General features: G+C 37.7%; 1 protein-coding gene across 1 annotated transcript in view; it reads right to left on the bottom strand.

The window, feature by feature from the left end:
- Positions 1–24,707, bottom strand: part of LINGO2 (leucine rich repeat and Ig domain containing 2) — a gene marked incomplete at its 3' end in the record, with an annotated part of 172,809 nt that extends 148,102 nt beyond the window's left edge. Inside the window, exon 1 of the mRNA XM_082013500.1 lies at positions 24,618–24,707. Coding sequence (XP_081869626.1) covers positions 24,618–24,659 — 42 coding nt within the window. The 5' untranslated portion in view covers positions 24,660–24,707. The remainder of the gene's footprint in view (positions 1–24,617) is intronic.
- Positions 24,708–25,531: the final 824 nt, after the last annotated feature.

Here is a 25,531-nt window from a genome sequence, read left to right as displayed (position 1 = left end):
AAGGGCTTAGCTGTATCTCAAGACACAAAAGCATGTTAGGGTTCTCTCTCAGATCTCCTGCTGTAACCACAGGTGTCAATACCAAAAATTATGTTGCCCTCAGCACTGTGTTGTCAGTTTTCCTTTGAATACATCTACATTAAATAACTGCAAATGCTACCTATAAATGGATATTTCAAGTGTTGTTATTAATAAACAACAGCCTACTGACGTCAAGCTATGTAATCCATGATTTTGCATTTCATAGCCTCACTGGAAGAGCTTCACAAGATTATTTAGGTATTGAACTTTTAACTTTTTTTATCAGGATTTAGCCACTTCAAGGACCCTTGAAAAACCAAGCCTTAAGCATGAAGGGAGTGGCTGAACTCTGTATCTCAGCAATGTAAAGTAAAGCTTATATATGTTCCTGTACAAAGATTTTAGTCCTGTACTAACTGATCTCAAACAGTTTGGGAATTGGTAGGTAGAACTCTCCTAATATTCCTACAGTCCCATTGTAAGCTCTTCCTTAGACAAGGTGCAGAGAAGTCAGTCAGTTTCCAGGATAACTCTTCAAGACTGCAGAAATGATTAAAAAGGTGCGTTTGAATGTAGAGAAAAAGTTACTAATTTACCCTTGACCAGACTGATATTTACTTAAGGAAAACTACCAGTCTGCCCTGGCTCCTCTGTCTTGCTTCTGTTCTTGAGGGTTCTCTCCCTCCTCTGCATGTGACTTTTGATGCAAAAGTGATACAAGCCAGAGAAGAAAGTGAAGGTAAAAGGGACTAACAATCTTTTTTTTTTTTTAATTAGAACATTTTTTTTTTTAAAATCATGGCACAAACAAAGGAACATCTCTAAATTAATGGACCATAACTGACTTCTTGGATTGAAGCAGGTTGATTGAATAATCAAATTCTAAGGTCTAATGGAAATAATAACACTTATTCAATTTAACCTTGGAAAGAAAAAAAAAAAATCTACTTAGAGTTTTTATTGGAGAGTTTTTTTCATCAAATGCCTAATGATATGGAAAGCATGCATGAATAATTATTTTTACTTACTATTCCTATTAAAGAAAAGATGAGCTATAATTCTTTCAATCAGAAATAAAGATTCTTCCCTGATCATTCACACTAAATTGGCTTTTTATTTTTTATTCAAAGAAAGCAGCACATTTAGATTGAGCTTCAAATTGGAAGAATAAACATCTGCCTTTAATAAAACTAATGTTTTTTCATCTCTTCTCTTCATAATATTTTTAGTTATTTTTAAAGTGTTTAATGAGTATGGTATGGTAGAAAAGTTTTCACCTTAGCACACAACAAAAAACCCTGCAAAAACCCCACCACTATTGGAAGTGTAACTGCACTGTTTTCAAGCATCAGCTGGAAAATAGTTTCAATTTTTATGTGATAACAGTAGCACTGCAGCAAGTCCAAAATTTAGTGTTGAAGTTCAGAAGTCTCAATGCACTTTTAAAAATTTTACAGGTAAAGAAGTTCATATTGAATAAGCTGGTTACTAAATCTCATTATGGAGTAAATATTACTGGACATGTATATGAATTTTAACATTAAGTGACAAAAGTGTATTATTTTATTGAGCTTGATCGCTTTAAAGTTTTGTTTCAACCACCAGAGGAATGGGAACCTCTTTTTTCTACTCTATCCTATAACCTGTATGCAAAGGGCTCAAGATATCTCACCATCTGTGGTGATTTTTTGTTATTGTTTAAGAAATCAAGCTTCCCACAGGCTGTCACTCAGACACAGTTGTAAACCAAACACTAAGAAAAAAATTAGCATGCACATTTTCCATAAAATGGTAGTATGTAGTGATTTGTTGAGAACTGGATATAATCTTGCAGCATTTCAATATTTAAAAGGGGCTTATAAGAAAGATGAAAAAAGATTTTTTACCAAGGCCTGTAGTCACAGGGCAATAGGCAATGGTTTTAAACTGAAAGAGGATAGATTTAGACTGGATATAAGGAAGATTTTTTTTATGATGAGGGTGGTGAGACTGGAACAGGTTGTGAATGCCCTGTCCCTGAAAGTGTTCTGAGGTCAGGTTGGACTGGGCTTTGAGCAACCTGATTTAGTGAAAGATGTCCTTGCCCATGGCAGGGGGGTTGAACTAAATAATATTTGAAGATGTCTTCCAACCCAAACCATTCTATGATTCTATGACTCTATGATTCTATGATTCTGTGATTGATTTTATAGAACAGAATAGTTTGGGTTGGAAGGGACTTTTAAAGGTCATCTGGTCCAACACCCCTGCAATGAGCAAGGGTGTCTTCAACTAGACTAGGTTGCTCAGAACCCCGGGAAAGTTTCTAGGGATGGGGCATCGACCACCTCTCTGGGCAACGTGTGCGAGGGTTTTGCCAGCATCATTCTGAAAAATTTATGCATTATATCTAGTCTAAATCAACCCCTTTCTAGTTTAAAACCCTAGCCCTACCATAACAGGCCCTGCTAAAATGTTTGTCCCCGTCTTTCTTATAAGTTCCCTTTAAGTACTGAAAGGCTGCACTTGGCCGTGTTGAACCTCATGAGGGTCACACAGGCCCATTCTTTGAGCTTGTCCAGGTCCCTCAGGCACGTCAACTGCACCACTCAACTTGGTGTCATCCGCAAACTTGCTGAGAGTGCACTCGATCCCACTGTCTATGACCACTGATGAAGACATTAAAGAGTACTGGTCCCAATACAGCCCCCTGAAGGGCACCACTCATCACCAATCTCCATTTGGACACTGAGCCATTGACCACTACTCTCTGGATGTGACCATCCAACCAATTCCTCATCCACCCAACAGTCCACCCATCAAATCCACTTCTCTTCAATTTAGAAAGAAGGGTGTTGTGGGAGACCATGTCAAAGACCTTATAGAAGTTGAGATAGACAGCATCAGTATCTCTTCCCTTGTCCACTGATGTAGTCACTCCATCACAGAAGGCCACTAGGTTGGTTAGGCAGGACTTGCCCTTGCTGAAGCAGTGCTGGCTGTTTCAAATCACGTCCTTGTCCTCCATGTGCCTTAGCACAGCTTCTAGGAGAATCTGTTCCATAACCTGCCCAGGCACAGAGCTGAGGCTGACAGGTTGATAGTTCCCAGGGTCTTCTTTGCTACCCTTTTTGAAAATGGGTGCAGTCTTTCCCTTTTTCCAGTCTCCAGGAACTTCATCTGACTGCCATGACTTTTCAAAGATCATGGAGAGTGGCTTGGCCACTGCACCAGCCAATTCCCTCAGGACTCTGGGATGCATCTCATCAGGTCCCATAGACTTGTGCATGTTCAGGTTCCTCAGGTGATCTTGAACCTGATCTTCTCTTACAGTGGGAGGGACTCTGCTCCCCCCAGTCTTGCAGCCCATCCACTCAAGATCTGTGAGAAGAAGGATTGCCAGTGACAATGGAGGCAAAGTAGTACCTCAGTCTTCTCCTCATCCATTGTTCCCAGTCTGTCAGTCTTGCCTATCTGTTTTTTTCATCTGCATGAAATTACCATTCTAGACTTCCCCTTGATTCTTCTTTGAGGATACGACACAGAGCGATGGTGGTATTTTTGCTACTTTGACCTGAGAAGATTTTCTTTCTTTCTTTCTTACCCTAAAAAAGCATCCCAAATTCTTTCTGCTGTATTTTTTCTTTTATATGTTTGAGAGTTTTTTTAATCAATTACTGTCACTAAAACCATTATTCTGAAACTAGAGGTCTGCCCCTTTGGCTGAAAATGGAACCACATTTCTCCCATTTTGTGGCTATACATAAGCAAATCGACTCATGGGCATAACACTTCCATGAAATTCTAGAATAAAGAGCATAGTGTCAGCCTGTCTTCAGGCAAAAGATCTTGCAAAGCCTTTCAGGTATTCTGCAGCTGACAAGGCTTTCTCCCAGAAAGGGTCATCTATGATGAACCTCTTCTGTAACATTTGATGTCCTATAAAACTCTGAAAGCTTAAAAAATTATTATACCAAGGCCCTCTATGGTTAGTGCTAGCTGGAGAATATTTCAGTTAAGATTGCCTGTTGCATTGCCCTAGCACTACAGAAAATTGTTTTAATGCAACATAATTATTACCTCCCCACTTATGGATTCAACTCTATATAGTAGATATACATCTGTTTCTATGCTTTACCGCATAACTTTAGAACTGCCTATAAATACTTTTAAAGCCTCCTTAAAACTCACATTTGTTGTGCTGCTTTCACAAAACACTAGTACCAATTAAGTACTGCGGACATCACTGCCTAGTGTAGTGATCAACATTGCCTCACTGTCTTGTATTCCCCTAGCATGCCTGTTTCCAACTGTTGTCTCATCTTATACATTATATACACCATGGGAAAGAGAGTTCTTATTCCTTGCTTATATACCACCCAGAATAAGAAAGTCCCAGACCAAGGTATGACGATAGTACCAATACCAGTATATTACATGAAAAGGTATAAAAAGTAACACAAAGCAGAAACATTTCTGAAGCAGGCAATTATTTTTGTCTTATTTTTAAAGCCCCCAAACTGGATAGACTATGATTGTTTCATATCATCCAAGCAATATATCTTCTCTCTTCTCCCCAGCACCACATTTTCAGTTAGAATTATTATCTCCTAACAGTTATTACTGAGTGTTTTTACACCTGCACAGAATTAGTTTTCCCAGAGCAAGCTTCTCTGTAATTCCAATTACAATGGAAGAATAAAACTAGAATTGCAGTTGTCTGACAGTGAAAATGGTCACAGAAGAATTTTGCTTCCTCTATTCCAGGACGACCATAGCTTGGGACCATCTCACCACCCTGAAAATCTCCCTGAATGGTACTGAGGTAGCCATAGTGACCATGAGGAACTGCTAGAAAAAACAGACACCACCGGAAACCACATTCCCAAGCCATCTCACTGATACTAACCATGCCATAGGTAAGCTTATGTCATGTGTCATTACAGTGAGTGGTACCGACACAAGAACCACATGATTTTATGTCACCAAATACACAGCTGTGATGCAAAGGTGATCTTTAGGAGACCCACATCATCTCTGTCATTTGAAAATGCTTTTTAACTAGGAGAGAAGACCTAGGTTTAGCCTTAAAAAAGAATTGGCCTCCAGAGTAAAACAGATTTTGGTTGAAGAAGTTTGAAGGGTGAGAGATGCTAAATGATGCAAAAAAGTTAGCTTAATTATACCAGCATGAGGCATTGCTTGGAAGAGAAGATTAAGGGCATGATTGAATGTATGGGGTCACATGGTTTTTCTTCAATAACATCAATTAACTTTTCCTAAAGCAAGATGACCGAGCATAGTAGAGCAGGTAATCAACAAAGACAAAATTTACAAAATATTGGACCTCATCTGTGAAAGCGACTGGTTTTCAAAATTCAAGAGTGTCTTTATTTTCACATGAAGGAAATTTAACTGGCCCGCACAGAAAAGCAAACAAACAAACAAACAAGATTACGTGACTAGAGAAACTATGAAAGATCTGCAGCTGCTGCAAGACTAGAGCTCAATTTGTACATGTGTGTGTGATGAGGACTGAGCAACGGGCAAAGACGTTGTGGGAAGGTGCCACTGCTTCAGTCACCACTGCTTCTGAGACCTTCTATGTTCTTGCTCCTCTCCCTAGCAGGAGGGAGCAGAACAGGAGTTAAAAGGAAAATTTTGTAATTAAAAGGTAGTAACCTATAAGAATATTTCTATAAACACTCCTTATTTTTGAGTGCTTGTTTCTCTTTAACATGTGCAGTAAAACAGTCTTAAGAAGTTGGCTGCCTTCATTTTAATATGAGGCATAGAGAAGGATACGCTGTTTCTATAGCTCATTAAAAAATATCTTCTAGGAATTTTTTTTTTTCCAGGGGAAGAGCAGTCTGTGGAGATTAACAACCATCTCACCAGAGAGTCTTGTTAGTGAAGTATGAAAATAAATCAGATTTCTGCCGCATGATGTGAGCTGCGAGCTACAACACAGAACATCTTTTTCAAACCATTTTTCCACCCCATCTTTATTCTCACTGACTTACCAACCACATGAAAGCTTACACAATGAATATAAATCATATCTAGGAGGAATTTCTCTCTTTCCTAAAGGCTGGGAGCAGACAAATACATGTTGTTTTATTCTTCAAACAATGTGGTGAAAATTTTATGAGCTATGAAGCTCAGCAACTTCCATGAAAGAGAAACCAAAGAAAGGCTGAGACTCTGCCCTCCCCTTTCCTCTCCCCTGGTTCAAAATTAACTCTTCAAAATTAACTTTTGCACATGTGAGAAGTAGAACAGACTGTGGTCATACATATCCCCAGGAAAACTGTGACTTTTGTGGCAATAACTCATACTGTGTCACCTATATTTGTCTCGTGCTTCTTGAAAGGGCTGAGGGAAAAGGTTTTCAGCAGCACATTCATGTGCTCCTAATCTGTTTTGTCTGTAGGCACGCCAAGGAAGGTGATAGCTAATGCTGTCCCAGAACAGAAAGGATTAATGTCAGAGGATTGAGAACTTGGGCAAGCGAAGTTTGAGAGTAGGCCTACCGAGAGGACTTGGGAGTACTGGTAAATGAAAAGCTGGACATGAGCCAGCACATGAGCATGCCCATAGCCCAGAAGGCCAACTGTATCCTGGGCTGCTTCAAAAGAAGCGCAGCCAGGAGGTCTAGGGAGATGATTCAGCCCCTCTAATCTGCTCTGATGAGTCCTCACCTGCAGTACTGTGTCCAGCTCTGGAGCCCTCAGCACAGGAAAGACATGGACCTGTTGGAGTGGTTCCAGAGGAGGACCGCGAAAATGATCAGAGGGATGGAACACCTCTTCTCTGAGGACAAGCTGAGAGACTTGGTGTTTAGCCTGGAGAAAAGAAGACTCCAGCGCCACCTTATTGCAGTCTACCAGTGATTAAAGGGGGCCTATAAGAAAGATAGGCACAAACTTTTTAGCAGGGCCTGTTGCAATAAGACAAGGGGTACAGGTTTTAAACTAAAAGAAGGCAGAATTCGACTAGATACAAGGCATAAATTTTTCAGAATGAGAGTGGTGAAACCCTGGCACAGGTTGCCCAGAGGGATGGTAGATGCCCCATCCCTGGAAACATTCCAGGTCAGGTTGGACAGGACTCTGAGCAACCCAGTGTAGTTGAAGATGTCCCTGCCCATTGCAGAGGGGTTGGACTAGATGACCCTTAAAGGTCCCTTCCAAACCAAAGATTCTATGATTCTATGGGGACTGTTGACAAAACTCATGAGATACGTTACAAAACAGATTGCAACAATTACCTGCTTGGAGTTCCCTGAAGTACTGTTTTTTCCCCAGTGTTTGGACTAATAGTTTTTTTTTTCTCCCAGCCTAGCTTTGATTCACAGGAAACTACTGAAGTTCATAAAACATAGATATTTCAGACCTGATTCTTCACTACTAAGCAACTCATGCATGATTTATGCCTGTACAAAGCAGATGTAAGAGAACAAGACTGAACTGATTGCTTTTTATACCTGCTTTTATCTGGGCATAAAGGACTGCACAAATAGCAAAATGTGAAGCATCAGGCCCATTTTCTTAAATGATTAGCAGAAGTATCTCTTTTTCTGAAGCTCAGTCCATGCTGTCAGAGTGGAATTCTAATCATCATTGCACTGTGAGAAGAGTCTCTTTTTTCACCCACGGCTTCTGTAATTTTTACGTTTGTAGAAGGTAAAATAAAGATAAGGGAAGTAACAAATACATTTCTTTTCAGTCCTAACAAGAAAACTGATGACCTTCCTAGTGTAAAACATGGTTCCTGGTTCAAACATCTTTTTGTGTACAAGATACTGTGTTGCTACTGACGTCAGCTAAATTAATTCTGAAGTCGAGGAAGGAGTTTTTCAACCTGGGAGTGACAGGTCTTGGTTACATGGGTGGAAATCAGGGATATTAATTAAGACTCTCAGGCTTGAAGTCCTAGGCACTTGTAGCCCTAGAGCACCTTTAATAATAAATGATACAACAATCAGGCTAACAGGCCAGACAAGAGACAGGATGGAAAGCTTACGTTAGCATGACTTAGGCCAGCATTACAAAGCACATTGCCATTTTTGCTCATGTCACTGCCAAGATTACACATGCATTTCTGAGATCCAGGTGACATAATAATGATAGTCCCTTTAGACATCCCTACCACTCCTCCTGGTCTTTCTCATTTTATGATTATTAATAAAGGTATTCTTTAGTGGATCCTTAATCTAAACCAGTATGAGTTTCCTGAGCTAGCATTCATAGAATCATAGAATCATAGAATCATTTAGGTTGGAAGAGACCTTTAAGATCATCAAGTCCAACCGGTTAACCTAACACTGCCAAGTCCACCAATAAACCATGTTGCTAAGCATGACATATATATGTCTTTTAAATAGCTCCAGAGAGTTCAGTTCCATTCCAGAGATTTGTTCTCAAAAGCACTGTTCGAGTCACAAGCAAGAAGAACTTTCAAAAGATAAGGCTTGAGGTTGGAAAATGAACATTTCTTGTTCCCATCTGTGGTTGTATTGTGCTACTGTATCAGAGACTTCTGAACATCTTTTTGATCCTATCAGTAGGAATACTTTTTTTTCTCTTAAAAGGGATAGAAAATCTGAATTCGCACTCTCTCCTTTTCTCATACATCAGCCACTCAAAATACAGTGACACTTAAAGCTGCTCACACTTCTTAAAAGTTTTTGTTCAAGAAAAACCATCCAACCTTCAATTTCCATGCATCTTGCAGAGACCAAGGTATAGAGGAAGTAAGAGGAGAAAAGAACTGGAAAAAGTGTAATTGGCGTCACTAAAAATACTGTTTAATCTGATTTCTGACTCCTCATCTATCCCTGTCAATCAGAAATCATTCAGCACTTTACAAGATTAAGGAGAAATTGGTTAGAGTTTCTATTTTTCCATCAAAAGATATAAAAAATCCATTCTGGGATAAGGCAGTAAATATGTTTAAAATAAAGATATAACTTAGTTTTCCAATCATAAGTGCTTTTAATGTTCTAAATGCTGTATTGTGGCACATCTGCTTGGCTGCAAAAGTTCAATTTCAGTGGGTAGAGCTATTAGAGAAGCAGCTTATGCCTATTTATATTCTAATAAGGTCTAAGGCTGGTTTCTTGTTTTCATCCTTCTGCTTTTTTTAAACAGTAACTCATGCCTAAAGGCAAAGAAAATCTGAAATTCAAGACAATAAATAACAAAAGGAGTGGAGTGGAGTGGAGAAAAGGCAAAGTAATATATAGAAGTAGAATATTTTGACCTAATAAAATGCATTAAAATAAATCAAGTAAATCTGTACTTTAATTTTATAAACTAGTGGTAAGAAGTCTTCAAAAGATCCTGTTTCCTACACCCTGAAAGTATCCTACTCAGTCAGCCCAGTGTTACATCCAAGTCCACTATTTTGTCTCTGAGAGTGGCTGTAGGAAGAACAAACAAGGGAAGATACTCTCTGCAGTTGAGTTCTCCTTGCATCCATAATCAGTGCCTTAATACCTCCCTGCCTACTCGCTTCCAGCTACTTAAACATTTGTTGAGACAAATGTAGCTTAATTCTTTCAAAGAATATTTCAGTAATTTTTTGTGTTGCAAACCAGAGGCTTTGACTTAAAACTGCTTTCTTAGGGGGGTTGTTTTGTTATTATTTTGATGTTAGTTATTTTTCACTGTCATCTGTTTGGTATATTATGAAAAACAAAAATAAAGTAGATGGAAGAACAACATGGTGTTATGTATGATATTATGTTTATGTTAATTTAATAAAACACAGAAAACTGTCATAACATTCTAGTTTCTCACAAGGTTTCCTACATGTTATTCAACTTTTACTTTTATTACTCATAAAAGAGATAAAATATTGACCTAAAATAATGAATATTATTATGGAATATATATACACATACAAAATCAGCCTTAGATCTTTTGTGGCTTTATTATGTTGGATTTCTTTTTCTCTGTTACACAAAAAAAGAAAATATAATTTTCACTGTGGTCTGGTTTTTTTATTCAAAATAATTTGAAGCTGAAATCCTGTGATGTTTACTTCCACAGAAAAGTGTCTTCCTCCTCAAGCTATTCTTTATCACTTTATTGGATTTCTTTTTGCAATAAAATACTAGTATGTGTAACCAGAGATACCAACACGTCTACCTCTGAAAGCAGTGAAAGTATGTTTAGGAAATCTTGCTAGCTGCATCATATAAATGCAGTAGAGGGACTGGAAAGAAGACGGCAGTATGATGGGTTATATTCAAGAGTGTGTCTCAGAGTGGTATTTTCTATGAGTTTTTCAAACACCTAAGTAAAATGGAAAACTAAATGCAAAAGTAAAAATTCAGTAAACACTTTACTGTGAGAAAAAGCAACAACATACAAAACAGTGGCCTTCCCCTTACTCCCAAAAGAGTAAATGCTCCCAAATACAGTATCAAGCCACTATCGAGTTACTATCAAGCTACTATCGAGTTAATGGAAAGACTCCTGCCAATGCTATCTACGCTTCTGGAATTCCAGTCCCCAAAATAGCAATAAAAAATCTGCAGTTATTTGTGGAAACGCTTTCATAAATGTTATCTCCCTCTCTGGGTGAGACTCCGGTGGCTTAAAGCCACTATTGTTCCTCAGGCCACAGAGCAGAAAAAAGCTGTGCAACGGGGACAGTGGCAGCTGGAGTGCCTAAACCTGGGCCTCACTGATCGCACTTCTCTGTTGTATTAAACAGCTGCCGTAAGCACATAAGAAAGCATAGGCAGGACAAAGATCTTTTCAGAAGTGAGAATTTGGAGACATAGATGGCTTTATTGCCAGGTAATGACATATGGAGCTTCTTACCTCTAGATAACAGCATGAATTGCCTGAGGTCAGCAATGACTGAAAATTGTGACAATTAGATGGTTGCTTTGTGGCCTATAGGAAACGAATCGGTGGCCTCATTCCAGTTCTCTATCATAAAACAATTACTGCTAATGCTGATTGACATCTTTGATTGCAACCATGGCTGAGAGGCCAAGGCTGCATGAGCCTTGAAAATAAACTGCCCTTCAACCTAGAAAAGTCAATCCTCCAAGCCAGAGGTGAGGTACATGTTACACTGAGAAAAATGCACCTCTTTTCGCTCGTCCTACAGACAGAAAGTTTGTCTCTCCTACGAAATGCCAGTGCCTTCACTACCTCTGCTTAAAATGGAATAGAAAATGCAAGTCCTCTGGGAGGGTTTAAGCAAGGTTTATTACATATCACTCTCTACTGATTGCATTCCAGAAACATGCAAGTTTTTCAGACAGTGAGGTCCTGTTGTGCTCAGTGCTGTGCAGATGCTGTGCCCAACAGTCCCCTTTCTGAATTGGCTGCCATCAAAACGAACGAGACAGATGTCTGAGGGAAGAAGCACCGTTACCAGTGTTTGACAGACAGGGCATGAGGATCAGTGAGACAATGTAATAAATCTAAGATCACAGAATCACAGAATCACTAGGTTGGAAAGGACCTTCAAGATCATCAAGTCCAACCATTAATCCACCGCCACCATGTTCCCTAAACCATGTCCTGAAGCGCCACATCCACACGTTTTTTGAACACTTCCAGAGATGGCGACTCCACCACCTCCCTGGGCAGCCTGTTCCAATGCCTGACCATTCTCTCAGTGAAGAAATTTTTCCTAATATCCAATCTAAACCTCCCCTGGTGCAACTTGAGTCCATTTCCTCTCATCCTATCTCTGGTTACTTGGGAGAAGAGACCAACCCCCACCTCACCACAACCCCCTTTCAGGTAGTTGTAGAGAGCGATAAGGTCTCCCCTCAGCCTCCTCTTCTCCAGACTAAACAACCCCAGTTCCCTCAGCCACTCCTTATAAGACTTGTGCTCCAGACCCTTCATCAGCTTCGTTGCCCTTCTCTGGACACGCTCCAGCACCTCAGTTGTGTGCCACACACAGGTAATGTGTGGCAGAGAACGGAGACCAAACAGAGGACTGGGTCATGGATATTAAAAGGAGTTAAAGCAAACAAATTCTGGGTCATGCACATATTTCTTTACACATTTCACTTGTGGCACTGCAGGATGAAATTGTGCATGAGTGTCCATGTGTTTGATGCCGTTCTAGCATTAATGATCTGCAGTAGAAATGAGGAAGGTTTTGAGACTAAATTTGGATGTAAGGAAAAATTAAAATTAAAAAATAAAAAAAAATTAAAAAAAAAAATTCCTGCCCATCACTTGAAGTATGTGTGACTGGCTAAATCAATCCCAGGCACACTCAGATCAGAATATTTTACTTAAACTGTTCTTGAATCTGATGAAAGATTTCACATGCAGGAAGAAAACCCCAAACTCCTGCTCTCCACTGTTTATTTCACAGCAGAAATGTAGTTCACACTGGCTATGTAAAACATGAGTAGCAGTAATGTAACATTGATTAGCATTTGAAAATATCATGCTATTAAAACAAGAAAAAAAAATGGAACTAGGAGGCAGAGTGATCCTACACAATGCATGGTTAAAATACACTTCTTCTGAAGTAGTGGGGATTGAGAAAGAACAGAGTTGATATCTGTAGAGGTTTGTGACTCTGTGTTGATAGCTGTCCTTGACTGAATCCAAAGATTCAGCTTTCTCACCCCCTTCTGACTCCAGTTATAGTGCAAGGGCTGTGGGACTACTTGTCTTAAATACTGCAGTACAGCTTCAACTCCTAGGAAAATGTATGCAGCAGGAGCAATTTACAACACTGCTTTTCCAGTGGACTATACTGAAACATTTCAAGCATACGGCTTGACATAACCTGAGGTAAACATAGAAAAATAAAGAAACCTAGAGGAAAGCATGCTAATGTTCAGAAAAAGCATAAGCAACTTTCAAGCTGGAACTTACTTAATCCATCTGCCTTTTTCTCTTAAGACAAGTGTCTTTCACTGGCCTTACATTTTTTGAGGTTAAAAACAATGTATTCCTTTATCAGTTGTTCCACTGTCCAAACGGGAATGACATCTATCCTTTCTGAGCTGTTCTTCACAAGTCATTCTTTGTTGAACAAATGAGCTGGATCTGTCTCTTCCTGGGCTACATTCGCATAATTGCAGACAATTTGTTTAGTTCAACTTAAGATGTGACCACCTATCAGCTGAGATGTAAAAACTGGACATGTGGATGTTCTTAGTCCATTTCAGTTGCAAAGTATAATAGGTTAGCTTAAATCACCTTCATAATTTATATAATACATGATCGCAGAAAAGGTATTACTATATAATTAAATACAAAATTAATGGAGAGGGTCCTAGAAATCTTGCCAGGCTAATAGAATGACATGTAATCAGTGGTATCTCTTTTTGGTATTGTTACAATGAAAAAAATTAAAACAATCCTACCCCTTTCTTACTATGATTCCTGCTGCCACTCTCATTGGTATTTTAACAGAAGATCAAGTCCAGGATCCCTCTTCTGTGATTCTTTCTACAATTTATGTGCTAGCTGGAGGGACCTTCAATAATTTTCATTATTGATCATTGATGATGAAAGAGAGAAATAGGAAATCCAGCTGGTTATTACACAAATCCAAATAGATTAACAGTATTAGTGAATCATATGAACATGAAAAAGCAGAGAACAAACATTTAAGTTACCATTTTAAAGCGTTATTCCAATAAAATTGCAAGACAAAACCCTCAAGACTTAGACATGATGATATTTGAGAGTCGGTTAAAAGGTGACATAGAAGCAGGAACATTTCAGGTTTGATGTGAAAACATATGACAACCTTCAGATGATAATGCACATACCTCAATATGCAAAAAAATGTATTCTTATAGACTTAGGGTCAAACAGCTAACCAGTAAAAAAATCTGTATGAGTACAATGGACTTCGAGCTCAGGGTGTTCTTCATTCTTTTGAAAATTTATGACTTAGGAATCCTAACTCCAGCATTTCTCTCTTCTCTGAGTGGATCTTCTTAGAGTGGATATTTCTACAATTTATATTCATTTAAGGAATTAGTGGCTTCATTACACTGTATTGCTAAGATACCTGAAAGCTTCTCAATGTGTTATCTACAGTTTGAGGCAAGTTATTTTACTCTCAAAATGTAGGTCAACTAGCATTCTGCATAAAATTATATGAATTGCAAAGAATTAACATCCTTTAATTTTCCTGTTAAGATCTCATTTACCCCTGGATTATGTGAATCTTTTAAATTAGCAAACTCCATGTGTTATTAAAAGCAGGAGAGCTGTATAAAAAATCTACATGTAAAGCAAATTTAGTAAATCTGGCTTTTTTCCTGCTATATATACAAAATGAATGGAAGTAATGTGACATTTTGTAGATGAAAAATCTGTTATAACACAGAGAAATCCTTTACATTTATCAAATCTTCATTAAAGAAGGGCACAAAAAGAAGTATTTCTGTTACAGTTGTACCTTATGTAGGTTAAAAGGAAAAAAAGTATCGGTACAAGACTGACTGTATAATATACCCACTGACTATTAAGATATACCATGTTATAGGCTAGAATTATAACTTCCTTTTCCATCAAGAATTTACTGGGAAATAATTCAAGTACTGACATTATGGCAGTTTATATCTTTGTGTAAGTTAAGAAATGCAAAAGTTGCATATCAATGAATAGCAAATTCAATCAAACAAAAACATTGGTGAAAGAATTAGTATGGCCATTTCCTACATGGTTTTGAAGATGCTGAACAATTGATGAAGCCTAATATAAATAAGTACTGTGATTAGTTTCTTACAAGTCAGAGTAATGTGTGTACCTGGCTGCTGATTAATTATGAAACATGACATGACTACAAATGTCATTCTGAGACACAAATCTATCAGAGAATGCATCCCATTGACTGGAATTTTAAAATTCCATAACCCAAAAGACTGCATCAGTAGGCTACCTGGAGTTCACAGCACAAGCCGTAATTCATTGCTAGTCTTTGCATCTTTTCTATGGCCTTATGAAAAAGCTTTTTTTTTTGTTAAATAGTCCTAATTGAGAGAAATGAGTCCATCTGTCTTTGTGTTCAACACACTCCCAGTAAGCTGCAAAAATAAAATACCATTCTGATAATATTTCAGAAGTCATGGTAGACCGGGCTTCCTCTCTTAGACTTTGTCATGCAAGTGTAAAAATCTTGACCCAGCCTTACACAGAATGTATAATGAGATAATACTTACTGGGTAAGGCCTACCTAATAAACAAAACATAGGTATATACAGCACATTTGTTATTGTGACAAAAATGACACATAAAATAGCAACAGATCAGATTTTTTGCTCAGCTTTACTGATTTAGAAGAATACTGGTCATAAATTTACTGAATCTCCCTAGTTCTGATGTAAAAAAAAAATATTTCATCTACTTGTTTTAGGATTTCACAGAATGGTGTTTCCAGAGATTGGGCTATGGAAATAACTCCCGTCCTGCATATGTCTGAACAGTTCTCTTACTAATACGCCACATTCTGACAGCTTTATAGACCGAAGAATGCTTACATATAATCTTCTGTTTTCTATAAGCAACTTATGAGCTTGGAAGTTTAGTCTAAACTAAACTTAAAGGATTAGAACTCATAAGAAATATGATAAGTTAATTTTCAGGAAAAATCTTATAAAACAATAACACTGATGTTCACACATTGTAATCTGAGGCAATGTGGGGAAAAGATCTTTTCTGATTTTTCAGTCATAAGCTTAGTTAGGTGTACACAATTAGCTTTAACAGTAACACATGGCCATTTTTTGTGCAAATTCCCAGTTGAAGGATGCATAAACAACATTTTTGCGTAAGTAAAAAACCAGCTAGTTTTCTACTAGGTCACGTGCATGAATAAATACCTGATTTGTGTATGCAAAATGGCTGTTTGTAGGCATATGAAATGCATGCTAATGTACGAGTGCAATTGATCACCTCCAACTTTGAAAATATTGCTAAACCGGCAACAATTTTAATCATGACTTTTACCCAAACTTGAATGGTTTTATCAGTGTAACCTGCATATGAATTCAGCTCCTTGTAGCCTACCTGTGCTCCAGAAATCAAATTTCTTACTCTCCAGTGTTCATAATTAATTAAAAAGTTGTCACCTGTACTGTTTTCTTCTTTCTTCCTAAAGTTTTTGATATTTAAGGACAATTAGGGTCTGTCTTACATTACAACTCAGTAAAATTGTGTTCCATTTAAGTGGCAAGGCTTTGGTAGTAGGGGTGCTGCAAGAGTAACCTCTGTGAGAAGACTCCAGGACTGCCCATGCTGGACACTGCCAGTTCTAGCAGACTGCAAAGTGAACCAACTGCTGGTGAAAGCTGAGCCCATCAACCACGCTGTTGGTGGTGCCTCTATGATAACATATTTAAGAAAGGATAAAAAAACTTGCACAACAGCTGTAAGAGACAGGAGTGAGAAAATGTGAGAGAAACAGCCCTGTAGACACCAAGGTCACTGAAGAAGGAGGGCTAGGAAGTGCTCCAAGTGCCAGAGAAGAGATTCCCCTGCAGCCCCTGGAGATCATGGTGATGCATGTTGTGCCCTTGCAGCCCATGGAGGACCACGGTGGAGCAGATACCTACCTGCAGCCTGTGAAGGACCCCAGGCCAGAGCAGATGGTTGTGCCCAAAGGAGGCTGTGACCCTGTGGGAAGCCCACATGGGAGCAAGGCTCCTGGCACAAGCTGCTGCCTGTGGGGGACCCTTGCTGGAACAGTCCATTCCTAAAGGACTGTATCCTGTGGAGAGGATCCACACTGAACCCGTTCTTAAAGGACTGTATCCTGTGGTGGGGCCCCCACACTGGAGTAAGGGAACAGGGTGAAGAGGAAGGAGAGAGAGAAAGTGTTATGGACTGACCACAACCCCGATTCCCCATCTGGCTGCACTGGTCAGAGGTGGAGGAGGTAGAAGAGTTGGGAATGAAGGAGTGAGGCTGAGCCTGGGAAGATGGGGGGTGTGAGGGGTTCGTGTTTTTAGTTTTGTCTTTGTTTCTCACTCTTCTACTCTATCTTTAATTGGCAATAAATTAAATCAATCTTTCCCAAGCTGAATCTGTTTTGCCCATGACTGTAATTAGTATGTACCTCCCTGTGTTTATTTCAACCTATGAGAGAGATTTTTGTCTTATTTTCTCCCTCTCGCCTGTTGAGGAGGGGGAGTGAGAGAATGCCTGGGTGGGCATATGGCATCCACCAAGATCAACTCACAAAACCACTGTACGTTAGCTTTGGAGCAACTACCACCTCTGGAGAAACTCCAGAAGTGTTTCTCACCACTGTATGAAGCAGCAGTGGAACTAACAGAATCAGAGAACAGAAGAAAATTCCAAAATACAAAGAGAAATCCAACATGCTCGTCTGCTTTGCTAGAGGAAAATTACAACAGGAAAATAATAGTAGGATTAATGTTCTAATTTCACACAAGCAGTTACAATGAATCATCACTTTGTCTTCCAACTACAAACATTATTACTGTGATAGAGTTGCAACACAAAAAAGATCACAGAGAAAGTCCAAAGTTCACATCATAGCCTAACTAAATGTATCTTCACAAATTCTGTGGCCAGATTTTCTAACGCTGTCATGCATGCGTTTGAATGTGTTTTTGGCATACTAGAATAATGTCTAAATGTGACCGTGTAAATATATAAGTTATAAATTTACCATATAAAATATACAGCTTGTTCCACTTATGCCTCAATGTAAAGTTAGTTCAACAGCAATAGGGAAGACCATTCTCAAAATAATTCTTTGATCTTTCATTCCATAAACATATCTTATTAAAGGGAGGAACTTAAAATACTGTACTCTGTTAACACTAAAAATACTGTTCATGATGAACGGCTATTTGATATTAGGGCTAGCATTATCTTATTGTAGTCTGCTGCTGAGCAGCCCTTCCAATTTTGCTGCAGCTGCCTATGAAGTAAGGTAGTTGTCAAGGTCACCAATGGTGTCAGATTGTAGCTGGAAGTTTCTGAAAACATCACTGGAATCTTATTTAAATGACTGAAATATAAATTGTTGAATAAAATATTGTTGTTCAATGTAAATAACACATAATATCTTATGTATTAATGTCTTACAATGTCTTATAGCCTTGATCTCAACATTCACAATTAAGAAGGAAGCTTAATAATGTTCAAAATACATATTTCCCTGAATTCATAGGTTTCAGCTGAAGAATTTGCATCACAATATTAATAATTGCATTATTAGTATTGTTTTTGCTTTTTGCAGAAAGTTATTTTCACTCATTTCAAAACTTCCTGAGTACAGGATTTGTTACAAGATTCAGGGAATTTCACTCATCATACACAGAGGTTGCATAGGACACTTTAAAGGACATTTTATTGTACGGCCATATATTAGAAGTTTTCCCCTCTATCTTCTGCCTTTTTGGAGGAAGAAAGGATGGATATTATTTGACTGATTTAGAGAGATCATTTGAAGCTGCTGCAATGTGTCATTTCCCATGCTTATTTAGAGACTTCTTAAAATACATACTATGTATTTGACAGACCATGAGATATTGTACAAATCTAGTTTAGGAGCTTTATGTCTCAATGTACACTGACTGTTAAATGTGTTTACTTTTCCAATCTGTCGAGAACTGTCTCTATAGCTACTCTGCGTATCTACTATCACACTAAGACAGTTTCCTGTTCATTCCCATCTCATCACAAGATGAAGCTCTTGCAATCACAGATGTGTGCATGTATGTGTTTCTTTGCGATGTCACAACAGATCAGACAATAAGAGGAGAAAGGCAAATTCTCCTCATTAAACCCAAACTGTAAAATCATGGAACGGGAAAGACAGGAAGTTCAAAGCGACGTTTGATTTTGACAAAATCCCCAGACAATCAGATTACAACTGAACATTTGTTATGTATAGAAATGTCCTTGAAAAAGAGCAGGCTTTTTTTAAAGGTGCTTATGGTAGGGTAGAAATCTAACCCAAGTAGGATACTCTGAGAAAAAGAAGAAATAAGAAGAGACCTTTATATAAATTTATATGTACCTACACATAGTAGTGAGTGGTTGGGAACTAGAAAGAATTGCTCAAATAGTTTGGCATTTCTCTTTACACAGGGATCTGCTTTTTAATTTTTTTTTCTTTTCTTTTCCATTTATCTATTTCTGTGAACTAATAAACATTCAGAAGTGTCTACAGATTTCAAGAATACTTGAAAAATATTAAAAGGATGCTTAGGCTGAGGGCATTGATTGTTAACCTGATCGAGATTAGATATTTTCTTCTTTTCAGCTTCACCTTATTTTGTGATAGGGAAGACTTTACTAAATAAGTCACAGTGTTACCAGACTTTAGTTCCTCTTATCAGCAAGAAGATACTTGTGTTGACACACTCAGGATCTCCCTAAGCCTTTCTTCATATCTGTCATGGCTTTGTCTCATCCTTTTGTAAGATTCTCTGTAATGAAACAATTTTGGTAACTTTCCCTAGGACCTCATTTATTTTTGTTAGTGAGCAGGTTCGTGTTAGGTACTTTTGGCTTTGTTTGTTGGCCTGCTGAACTTGCTAAAGAATTGAAATGTAATGATTGGTAAGGTGATAAAATGAAGAATAGAAGAATAAAACCGGAGAGAAAAAAGCCAAGTAAGAGAGATAAAGTTCAGAAGAAGTTATTTCATTTTTAATTGAAACATAAATTTGAGGAACAGGATTATGAGATCACATTTCAACAAATGTGTATGGGGGTGAGTTTTAAGAGGCACAAGTGCTGGATATTGACTCATTCTGGGCTGATGTGGCCCATTGTGCAAAGCTGTATTTAAGTAATCTAAGGGCAGCAAAGGCTCAGTTGGATTGACAGTCTATAGTGCAAAGCCGAGGAGTGTCCAGTTCCATTATGCACTATCTGGTTAAAGCAAGCACCACTTTATCCAACACTTTTCATACTATATAGATGCTGCTGCTGAAGCTGTATGAAATGTATGTTTGTCTGCCTATCAGTTGGGTGGGTCCCCCAGCAGAGCAGATAAGAGCACGTCTGAGCTGTCTTTCTAGCTCTCAGGAAGGCTGGGCTAGAGCAGCACCACTTAATCTACCTGCTTTACACCCTCAGTGCCCACACTGCACAACAGTCAGAGGCAACTGGTGCGAGGAGGCAATCTCCATGGGCCCTGTTCAGAGATGACTACTTTCGTGTCCACATTCAACAGTGGTGAGATGGGGACAATCTTCTTACTTGGTCAACACTTTCTTTCTTCAGACTGTGGAGTCCTTCCTTACCTTTCCACTTTCCCATTTTCATTTAATGACTTAATGGAAGGTATTAAGGTAGCTTTCTCTTTCTGTTACTCCCCCTGCTCCTGGCCCTTTTCACATCCTTCCATGTCAGCATACTCACCTATTCCCAGTTGGCAAGGATGCCACAGAGGGCACCTTCCACAATCCATTTGCTCACATCATAAGATATTAGAAGCAGAAAATCCCATTAAAGGACTGAAATGTGGAAGAGGAGGAGAAGACAACAAAGAGAAGAGGAAGAAATCATCCCACATTTTCCAGTGAGACAGTATACAACCTAATAGGATCAGCAAAGTCCCGAAGTTTTTACACAGGGAAAACAACACTTTCTTTTTTTCAGAGTTCTATTGAAGACTCTTGTCCAGATTTAAATATTTAACCAGATTTCCCCTATCGCACTCTAAAACAAAATCTAGTAAAATTAATCATCTCACCTCAAATGGAAAGGGAAAAATATTTATAGAAATACATTTTCTTTCGGAAGGTGTTCAACATTACATAACTAAAGACTCAAAAATCTAAATATGTGGCTTACAGTGCCTCTACTTCATGAGACTAATAATGTAATGTGAATTAAAAAGAAAAAAATCCAATGGATTTTAGGTTTTTTTTATTTGCCTTCTGATTCTTAAGGCTCAATCCTTTAAGTACCTTTTTGTACCACTGCAGATCACAGAATACCTTAGACAAAAATGAACCTTACATTTTCAAGTATTTACACGGTTTAGGAACCTTGTATTCCAAGAACACATCAGTCTCTAAATAAAATGAAGAAATCACAAGTTACTTAACAAAATAATTAAAAATACTTTATTTTCAAAAGATGGAAGAAGTGGGGGGAGGAATAAATCAAAAAGAAACAAAGTTGCAGTAATAGCACCAAGTCTGCTAATTTCAAAATATGCTCAGAAAATCACATAAGCAGTCAAACACTTGATCAACTCATCTCTGAACTCCCAGGCATGCTCACTTCTAACTCCATATTGTAAATATACTACTGTAAGTAGCGTCAGATTGACTTGGAGTTATCAGTCTATTGCACATCCATAATAACCCTGAAGGAAGGACACGGTATTATCATCAGTCACGTAAAGCCTTCAGATCTAAAATGTATATTTGTCTTCAGGCCTTTCCAGAAAGCACAGTGTAGTTAGCTAGTTTGCATATCACATTTAGCTTTGTTGTGAATGGTAAATGCAAAGCTTTCATGGTGTGAACTCATTGCTTTTTGGAAGGTTTTTCATTTTTCTTTAATACTCGTGGAAATATTCTGAGTTTTCCATGCATATTAGTATTATATTTAAATTTCCGTAATGCATAAACTTGAAAAGGCATACACTGTTTGTTAAAAACAGAATAAGATAGTCGGAGCTAGTCTTTGTGGAATCATTTTATAACCATACCATAAGAACCTAAAAACTGCATTAAAACTTCCTGACAAAGACTTTACCTCATGTACGCTAGCAATTACTGCTATTAAACCAATGTAAAACTATAAAAAACAGCTTTTCCCTGCAAAGAGTACCTACAAAACAGTAAACCTGTAAAAAGCTGTGCCTTATTTTTACTGTTTGGGGAGTTAATTTAAGCTTCCACGCACTGAAAACAGTCTTTTACAAAAATATCTGAGTTGTGCATTAGGTGGCTAGAATTGCCCCTGTTCTCCCTCCAGCCCCTAAGGAAGCACCAGGTCTTCAAAGGATACCAAGTGCATAGTGCCACTATGCAAAAGTTAAGGGGCAAATAGGAAGATGTCCATTTGGCAGGTAGCATTTTCCCATTGCTTCTTGCAGTTTCTTCCAAGTTCATAGAAAAAAAAAAAAAAAAAAAAAAAAAAAAGTCACCCCAGAATGAAGTTTGGAGGGCAAGGTTTTGTAGATCATAGAAAAAAGTGTTTTGGCAGTCATGACAGCCTTCAATTAGCAAAACATTATTCAATGGCTAGTAATGCAATTTCAGACTTTTGAGAAAGGAATCCTCCCACAAGCTGTTTGTAAATCTCCCAATTTTCTGTCCATTTATTCAGTCAACATGGAAAGCTATGCATTAGGGAACATGCCTTATCTTTTGATACAAATGGTGAAAAATTTTGACCCTTACTGAGATGACAAGTATACTGATATTTTAAATATACTTAGTTTTTACAGTACACGCTACAAAAGACTTCTACAAGTGAGGGACAGCAGAAAGAAAAAGCAATACTTTCTGGAAGGAAAAATGAGAATTTGGGTTTTTTTGCCTTTAGTATTCCACATACCAGACACTCTCAAAGTTTAGAAGTGTAATTCACAGTGTTATCACTGTTGACCTACTTTTAATACCTGACTCTTCAATTAAATAGTATAAACAATTTATTTTAAAAATGGATAAAAATCTGGGTCTGAAGGAGACAAAAATTAACAAAGCAAAACCAACTTTAATTCAACAGTGACTCCAACTCTACATGATTATCATCAGAATAAAGCTACCATGAGAAATATAGGCCCATCAGAATAATATTTTATCAAGCATTAGGTTTCTATAAGAAAGTAGTGTGAAGCTGGAAACACAATCCAATATAAGATGCTATTTTAAACACATTTCTTTTTTATCACTATACATCAGCATTAAAATTCCACATTCCTTATCTCAAAGTTGAGCTGCAACATTGTGTTTTTGAAACTGTTAGTCATCTTATTTCATTCGTTGGTCCACTCTTTTACTTTCCTTTCTGAATTTTTCAAGGTTAAAAAGAAGAGTCCTTTATGCTGGCAAAAATATTTAAAAAAAAAATATTTCTTAAATAACAAGTTTTGCATTCAGAGAACAATTAAGTTGCAGCATTAAATAGCCAATAAAATGTACCGTACCCACCTGTTACAAAAATCATTCTGCTGCAAATATCTTTTGGAAACTTGCAGAGCGTTTCCAAACCACCAATTGTAGTGCGGCGATGATATAGATAGAGATACACCTGACCTGCATCTATCTGAGTGTACACCCAAAACCAGAAGTCTGGGGTAGCGAATGTAGACATAGCTTTTCTGCACTTACGTCTAAGCTGACTTTTACCAAAAAGATCACATCTGGAAGTTGCACAGTCAAGCTCACAAGGTGATCTAAACATTGCTTTGCTGTTTCCTGACCCAAACTGTGTATTTGTATGGTTCAACCTGCATTGGCATAAGCTTGGAATTTGTGCACCAGTATCTACTGCCGCCCTAGACATACTCCAAAACAGTTTTGAATATAGTCTTGGTAAGTAAAATATCACTTGTTATTCTTATCAGGCCAAAAAAGAAAGCATTAATATAACCACCCTTAGTCAGTCATAAGCATGAGGCTTACATACCAGCAAATTGAGTCTCAATTCAGCAGTTTAGTTCTTTTCCAGAGTGACACATTTTGCTGCTTAAGATTTTTGTTGAAAAGAAAAAAGCTACAGCAACACAGAGAAAAAGGAAACAAAGCAAAACTGTTCACCCTCTCCTCCCTCTCTTGTGAAAAATGCACCAAAATCAGAAAAGATAGACCTATTTTTGGTAATATATATAAGTGTCCATACCACATTGTTTTAGGTTAGACTGATTGGTTTCTACAGATATTTCTACAGATATCATTCTACAGATTCTCTAAGGAATGAGATAGAATGCTTAGAAACCAAAACAGGGGTCTTAGTTGAAGATGAAAGGGAATTCTCAGGATGTAGTAATAAAACAAAATATTATGCTAAAATAACCTTGAAATAAACATCCACTCTGACACAAACTTTGTACAGGTAACAGTCTTTTAATATAATAACTTACACAGTGACCACTAAACTTCTCTGCTAGTCTAATTATTTACATTTTTTCCTTTGCTTTCACACTGGTGCAATACTACTGGGTGTAGCACAGATTCTTTCTTATTAACACGATGTGTAGGAAATGTCAGTCTCCTTTTGCCAAAAAAATTTTTTCTGTAAAGAAAACAACTTACTGCATAAAATAAAGAGCTTCTTAGAACTGAAATTGCAATAGTGATTTTCATTTGTGCTTGTGGACTACCATTTTTTTTTGGCAGTTAGGTAGGACTGTGCAAATGCTAGACTAATAAGCAGAAACAAGCATCTGTTTCAACACAATTCAGTGCAATGTTCTTTGTGTTTCCCTCTGTTTCAAGACACCTGACTAAAATTTTATTTTAACCTGATCTTTGTCATATTGCGCTTATACAGTAGCAAATTTTTGTTTCAAGCCACACCTTCTACTTTGAGATGATAATTGAGAGGAAACATTGTTAGAAAGGATCAGTGATACAGGTTTCTATAAACACCTGCAATTGAAATAAGCCTGGAAACTGTCAGTAAACAAACTGATTTCAGTATCCTTACCTGTTTAATGCTTTTATAAATCCAATACTTCCTCTTTACCATACAAATCTTTTAGACACTGGGTGAAGTCAAAACAGAGCACTTGATCATGAGAATCCCAACCTGTCATGGACAACAGCATCTCTCATGTCACCACACTCAGAATGCTTGAAACGAACCTGAAAGACACAGATATTCTCACATTTCTATTGAAATATACTTAACAATGTCCTAGAATGAAGAAACATGAGCACTTAATTGATGAATACATTAAAAAAGAGTGAGTACAAAGCCATAAATATCTCTTAGTAAGCTACAAGACCAGATACTGTGAAGCTCATGTTCCAGAGAACTTGTTTTTGCTGAGTATATGCAGCTCTGGTTTACTTATTGACCCATTAAAACTGTCAGAATTAAAACCCAATATTTATCTTTTTAGAAAATTGCGGCTTTTCATACAAAGACCTGTAAGTCCCTTTTCATATGAATTTCAAAAGAAAGATCATATTCTGAACCAAAGAGAATCTTACCTGAGAAAGGTCACAGAAAAGAATCACTAAAATTATAGTTAGTTGTTCCATGAGAGCTTTGCTGAGTACCATTTCTTACAGTATCTTTAATAGAAAATGCAACCTGTAAATGGATGTAATGCAAACCCACACCAATTATGTGCTCTTCTTTTTACTAAGAAAAGGCATGCAGACAAGTAAAGTATTCAGGTGGCATATTTCAACATGGTTTTAATGCAGCCAGGGAAATCTACAGTTTTATCTAACACTTGTAATAGTTTTATGGTTCCTTGAGAAAATTTCATACCATTTATAAGTACTTTTTAGTAATTCAAGGGAATATTTCTGTTTTTTCAGACTTTAAACTGCAGTTCACGTACCTCCTTCACTAAAAAGGTGATTCATTTAGATGAGCTGAATTTACTT

The sequence above is a fragment of the Phaethon aethereus genome, assembly GCF_964289735.1.
Source record: "Phaethon aethereus genome assembly, chromosome: Z".
NCBI classification, from domain to species: domain Eukaryota; kingdom Metazoa; phylum Chordata; class Aves; order Phaethontiformes; family Phaethontidae; genus Phaethon; species Phaethon aethereus.
This window is presented reverse-complemented; position numbering and strand designations above follow the sequence as displayed.